This window comes from Thalassophryne amazonica, chromosome 21, assembly GCF_902500255.1.
Source record: "Thalassophryne amazonica chromosome 21, fThaAma1.1, whole genome shotgun sequence".
Taxonomy (NCBI): Eukaryota; Metazoa; Chordata; class Actinopteri; order Batrachoidiformes; family Batrachoididae; genus Thalassophryne; species Thalassophryne amazonica.
The window spans coordinates 29,145,683-29,152,351 of record NC_047123.1 but is presented as its reverse complement, the minus strand read 5'-3'; the positions used below and the strand labels follow the sequence as shown (position 1 = coordinate 29,152,351).

General features: G+C 39.7%; 1 protein-coding gene across 1 annotated transcript; it reads right to left on the bottom strand.

The window, feature by feature from the left end:
• Window positions 1-3,046: 3,046 nt before the first annotated feature.
• Window positions 3,047-4,550, bottom strand: LOC117503313 (thyroxine 5-deiodinase-like). The gene has a single exon (XM_034162529.1). It carries the CDS (start codon window positions 4,509-4,511, stop codon window positions 3,711-3,713), a length of 801 nt encoding a protein of 266 aa, XP_034018420.1. The 5' UTR covers window positions 4,512-4,550; the 3' UTR covers window positions 3,047-3,710.
• Window positions 4,551-6,669: the final 2,119 nt, after the last annotated feature.

Here is a 6,669-nt window from a genome sequence, read left to right as displayed (position 1 = left end):
AATTACTTTTTGGTTAGTTTTTTATATGATTTCCCTTACCAAAAAGTAGTATATGCAAGTATGTTTCAAGTATACTTCTAGTTTACTTTTTATATACTTATCAGTACTATTTTTTGGTAAGGGTTTGTGCAATTATGAACTCGGGAGGTGGGAGATGTTATTGCTGATTTTGAGGTCAACTGTTAGATATTTTTTTTAAAAGCTGTGTAGAAACACGCAGGCCTTTTAGGGCCCTGGTAGAGGTATGCTCTGCAACGAGTGCCTCTGGTTTTACAGGTTTCCAACACAAGTCAGCTGGTTTTCTGTAATCCTTTTAATGGCTCCCTAATGCACAATCTCACTATCCCCATTCACGACTTTTGGGGTCAGATGGGTTTGATTCAAATAGTTTTTTTGGTATAGCTGGTCACAATTTGTTAAATTTTCTTTTTTTTTTTTTTTTAGATATATACAATTTATTTATTAATTTTTTGCTACAAAATTGCTAAAAATAAAAAAGCACACCAAGATTTGTTTGTTCATTGAACAAAACTTTGCATTTCAAAAGAAAATTTTAAAAAGTGGAAAATGTTTTACATTTTTTTTTAAAGACCCAAATAGCTCATAAAAAAAAAAAAAAAAAAAAAAAAATTAATGTAGGGGTAAAAAAAAAAGGGTTAGAAATGTGAAGCAAAATAATGTAATAAATAGTAAGATTTCTTTCAAAGCTGCAATTTTCTGCAGTGTAAAAATGTTTTGACACGAGATGCTTCACATGCAGCGATGACTTGTTTTTCTTGAATTTTGGGTTATCAGTCAGCCTCGGGACGCAAGCGTCACCTTAACAAACGGTGCTGATTGATTGATTGACTCTCTTTCATCACTTTGTTTGTGCCTGGAGGGTCTAAATGGGAACAAATTCCTTTAAAGTAAAGAAACTGTGAATGCCAGAGAAGTCACGTCAGTTCTTTCGCTCCCTTTACACTCACAAATTCAGTGGATAAATACATTTTTGCAGAATGACACAATAAGAATCCAATGAAGAAACATGAATTAAATAAAGCTTAAATATATGATCTGAAAAAGATTCACAGTTTTGAAATGCTGAAGGCACTAGATGAAACAATTACCTCATGAAAAAAAAAAACTGTTTCTCCAAAACAAATGAAACAAACGCGGCTGAAAATGATTATTTTAAAGGCCTTGAAACACTAAATAAATCAGTTCATGGAAATGATTCACTGTTTGCAAATAATTAAAACACCAAATCAAACAATTGCTTTAGAAATAACTTGCTGTTTCAGAATGTGCAAATTACCTCAACTGTGACATCGAGTGCGGATTAATTGGTTTGGGAAATGATTCGCTGTTTCAAGAAGCTTAAAAGGTGAAAATAAACAATTGCTTGGGAGAAGGACTGTTACAAAAGTTTTAAGTGCAAAAAAAGTGACTAACTGTTCAAAGTGCTCAAAACACTAATTGAATCTTGAAAAGTAAGGTATATTTTTAAATGATTCGTTGTTCACAAAATACAGATTTGCTCTGGAGCCTTGAAACTTTAAGGTAAACAATTGCCTCAGGCTGTTTTGAAACCCTATAAAATCTAATCTGAAACAGTTGCATTGGAAAACAATTTGCTTTGTCAAATAGATGGACCATTATCCACAAATGCCTCATGAGATGACTTATCCAGTTTGAAACTTTACAAAAAATAACTGATTCAGAAAGTGAATCACTGTTCATGAGACAGATTGTCCACTATAGGGATTTCATGTTGCAAAAAAAGTATTTATTTTTTAAAATCTGTGTGAAAAACAAACAAATGAAACAGTTACTTTAGAAAATGATTCACTGCTTTGAATTTCTTGAAAAACTAAACATTTGCTCAAGAAAATTTCTTTTTAATCATTAATGAAACAATTCTTTCAGAAAATGGTAAAGCACTTTAAAATGTGCAAAACACTTAATGAATCAATTGCATCAGAAAATAGTGACTTTCAAAATGTGCAAAACACTGCAACTGATTCACTATTTCAAGAAGGTGAAAGACTAAATGCAATACTTGTTAGAGAATTGCAGTTTCAGAAAGCCTGACATGTAAAGCAGTTGCTTCCAAAAGTGACTTGTTGTTTCAGAATCCTCAAAACACTAACTGAATCTTGAAAACTGAAAATAAATAAATATTTACTTGAGAAAATGGTTTACTGCTTCCAAATGTTCTAAATGTTCAATGAAATATTTCCTTCAGAGGCTCAAAACATAAAGTGAAACAATTTCTTCAATGTCTTCTTTAGACACAAAACAGTGACTCTTTCACTGTGAAACAGTTCTTTAAAAAAAAAAGATTCATTAAGTTTGTTATTGAAAAACTAAAAATTGCTTGAGAGAATTTCTGTTTTGATCACTAAATTAAAGTTTCTTTAGAAAATGTTTTAATCATAAAATGGTTAAATCAGCTGTGTCAGAATAAAACTGGGTGTTTCTAAATGCTAATGTTGACAGCGATAGAAATGTGGACAACATTAATATATAGACATGCACGCACACCCCTATGGCCAGTTTCGAGTCACCGAGTCATCTAACATACATGTCTTTGGAGGTGGAAGGAAGCTGGGGATCTAGAGGGAACCCATGCAAATATGGGGAGAACATGCAAACTCCACGCAGAAAAGATCAAGTGGGAAGCCATCCTACAAACTTCTTATTGTGAGGCAACAATGCTAACCACTAAGCCACAGTGCTATCAGGTTGATGATGATGATAATAATAATAATAATTACATCTAGGAACCAGAACCTGGTGGAACTAATATATTTTTTATAAACCTTCTTTAATATTGCAAAATGGGTTATTTTTCAACAATTTCTCAACAGATTGTCTGCATTATCTGTTGAGAAATTGTTGAAAATGTTGAAAAATACCCTATATTGGAATGTTAAAGAAAGTGTGGATGGGTGAGGAATTCCTGTATCTGCTCTGTTAATCAAATCTGTTCCAAAGGTTAACAGTTTCTCCCGTAGCCCATACCCCACCCTTCCCCCTAGTTTCAAGAAAATCGGTTTAGTAGTTTTTGCGCAATCCTGCTAACATTTATCTGTAATAGTGATAAGTGTTGGCAGAGTTTTGAGTTCCATCTATCTGTTTACTCACTGCTATTTGCAGGGTTGCCTCAGGACACACAGATTAAAAATAAATTTTAAAACTTTTCTGTGAATTCTGCCACTCCCCCCCCCAAGAAAACACATCTGGAGCCGCCGGTGGTCAAGCACCAAATATTTCAACAAACTCCCATTTTTGTTGTAAAAAATCATGAACAAAACAAGCTGTGGCGTGACATTTATTTAAAAACATTTGTTCATTTCTATTTCTTCACATTACATCATTTTGGCAAGCTGTCGTCGCAGGAAGGCATATTTTGCTAATATGGATCAGCTCCAAGTGTCCAGAAACATCAGTGTCGGTTTTCTGGCAGGGCCTTTTAAAAACCGAACTTCACAGAAACACCAGAGGAGCATATTAGCAGAGAAACACTGTAGAAAAATAAAGTGACCACTCAGCCCAACTTTGTTGTTTTTTGTTTTTTCCTCCACTTTCTCTGTATACAAAATAAAACTCAAATCACTATATTGCGCCTCTAAAGTGACGACATCAAGCACGACAACAAGGACAGTGGCGGGAACGCCTTTATGACGTCTGATAGCAGCATGCGCGCGTTTCCGGCGCTCTTCAGTCTACACGTGAAGCACGGCTGAGTTCAGCACATCGTTCCTGTACCGCTCCAGCCAGTTCCTGAGCTCGGAGATCCGGTACCCCTCCGGGCCCCGACCCCCCTGGTACACCACCATCTCGTCCCTCACGATGTAAAGTCGCTCGAAGTAAGCTCCGTACGCGGCGTTGGACGAGTTGTCCATGTTGTCCACCACCACGCGCCCGCCGGGCAGCTGCGCCAGCATCAGCTGCGCCGCGCGCAGCCGGTCCTCCAGGCAGCGGTGCTTGGGGATCTGATAGGGCGCGTCCGAGCTCACCCAGCCGTCCGACGGGTGCGCCTCCTCGATGTACACCACCAGAAAGTCCGCGATGTCCGCGTACTGGCTGACGACGCGCCGGAACGCGGCCAAGCGCGTCATGAACGGCGGTCAGGAGCAGCTGCCAAAGTTGAGAATGAGCGGTCTCTTCCCCTTCGTGCAATCCAGGATCCGGATCCTCCTGCGCTCCTGCAGCAGCACCACCTCGGTGTTGGGCGCAGCGCGGCCGAGGTGCGCCGATTTGAGAAATTCCAGTTTCTGTCCGTACCACACCGCGCGCAGGGACTCCGGCGTGAACATCCTGTTGGAGTCGGAGACGCACACCGGCGGGTCGTCCGGTCCGTCCTGCCGCTCCCCCATTCGGAGCAGCACTTTTTTACGGATGCACAAGAAATCCAAGAGCCAGAGCATGAGCGCGGCCAGGAGGAAGCGGGGCAGGAGCATCAGGCACAGCACCGCGTGCTTCAGCGCGCTCCCCATCTGGACACCTCCGGATCCGTGCGTCATCTCTTCCCCTGCTGCCGACAGGATGCGACTGGGCCGGCTGGAGGCGCAACTAGTCTGAAGCGCATTTACCAATTGGAGAAAAGTCTAATCTGACGCACACGCAGGGACTCTTTTTATATGTAGCCCACAGCAACGTTTGGGGGTGGGGGGGGTGTTGGATTAAAAAAACCCAAAAAAAACCCCCCCAAAAAAACCAGACCTCCAGTCCTGCACCTCCCACTCACATGACTCCTCTCACCTCCACGAGCTGCACATCCCCAAAACAGGAGGGAGCTCCCTTTATGTGCTCCAAATTTATTTTAACTCACTTACTTTAGTCTTAATTCAACTTTAAGATAAAAAAAAAAAATTGTGTAGTTGCTTTTATGACCACTAGGAGGTGCTGCACTCATTCTCACGTGCTCCTCGGGCCCCCAAACCTCATTAATCTACCAACACCAACTTTTATTACCACAAATTAATCTGAATCCTCCTTTTTTGCATCAATTCGCTTTACGCATAATTTTTTTAAAAATCTGTTTTTGCGTCTCCGCGTCCCCACTTTTTCTTGTAGATGTTGATGACACTCCTAAAAAATACTGAAATGTCATATTTGCTTAATTTAGTTGTGTCAACAGGTTTCCACACAACTTGGCTGATTAAATGCAGAAACGAAATTGTTCAAGTTGATTGTTTTTCATATTTAAACAACCGAGTTTTGTGGGGAAAAAAAAAGTTGGTATAACTAAATGTAGTTCTACTCCCTCCCTTAATCAAAAAAGTCAAATTTTTTTTGTCTTTATATATTGGAAAAAAAGAGAGAATTGTTGGACCAACTTAAAAAATATTGTCCTGGTTGGTAACACTGAATTTGTAGACTTTACAAGAAAATTTTGTGGAAACCTGTTGATTTAAGTATTTCCAACAGGTGAAATTTAATGTTTTAAGATGTATGAATTTCAACATTAAAGTCAACTACATCCACCTAAAGTTTTATGTTAATGAAACTTACACTCCAAAGGAGCTGATGTGCACCCTGTGCACTTTACACACCACAATATAAATGTACAAGTAAATATACATATGTCTGGAATGATGTTTTTGACTATATGACATCATCAACTATCTTCTGACTTCATTATGACATCATTCATACCATTCAATCACAAACATTTTGCTTATACAATATAAACTTTAGATCATCATGACATTTGACCTCAATGACCTTGAACTTCACTCAAATGTTTGACCTCTGGCTGACCTTGCCAGGGCAATTCTGGAATTTTCCTCAGTGCATGCCCAAATCAGGTTCAAAATCAAATACCTTTACTTTTGAGAGATTAAATTCTTTAAGGACAGTTTCTGGGTCATCCTTCATTGAGATGTACCAAGTTTGGAAGAAATCGGTAGCCAGCAAACTGGCACGCAGACATGACCTTGATTAACCCCCAGTGATTGACCTTGAGCAATTTTGACCTTGCTGGACAATTCTGGAACCCATGCCAAGTTTGGTGCAAATCTTTTGAGCCCAATGACCTTGATCTCAACTCATCAGTACCAGTCTCCACCTACATATATGTTTGGCAAATTTGGTGACCCAATAACTTTGCCCCAGTGATTGATCTGTGGTAAATTTGACCTCACCTGGCCAATTCTGGAACCCACGCCAAGTTTGGTGCCAATCTGAGTTGCACATGTTGACTTTTGAGCCCAAGCCTACATATGTGTGGCAATTTTGCTGACCCAATACCCTTGGCCCCAGTGATTGATTTTTGGTAAATCTGACCTCACCTGGGCAATTCTGGAACCCAGTGCCATGGCTGTGCCAAGTTTGTTGCAAAACGGAGTGAAGAACTTAAATGTTGACTTTTGACTCTAATGACACAGAACCCAATGATTGACCTTGTGTAAACTTGATCTTGCCTGGACATTTCCAGAAGCCACCTATGTGCCAGGAAGTAGGGTAACAAAATCTGACACTTCTTCAGGCGATGGACCCGAATGTCTATTGTGGTTACACCAAATGGGGGCTTCTAGGAAGTAAGACCAAAGTTACCTCGACAGGACTGTTTGGTCTTAGGAGGCTAAACCCAAGATGATCTTAATAGTCTTAATCCTGTATTTCTAGGAAAGTCTGAATGAGTCCAAGAAACCAGCCACTGCCAGGAGTTCTCCGTAA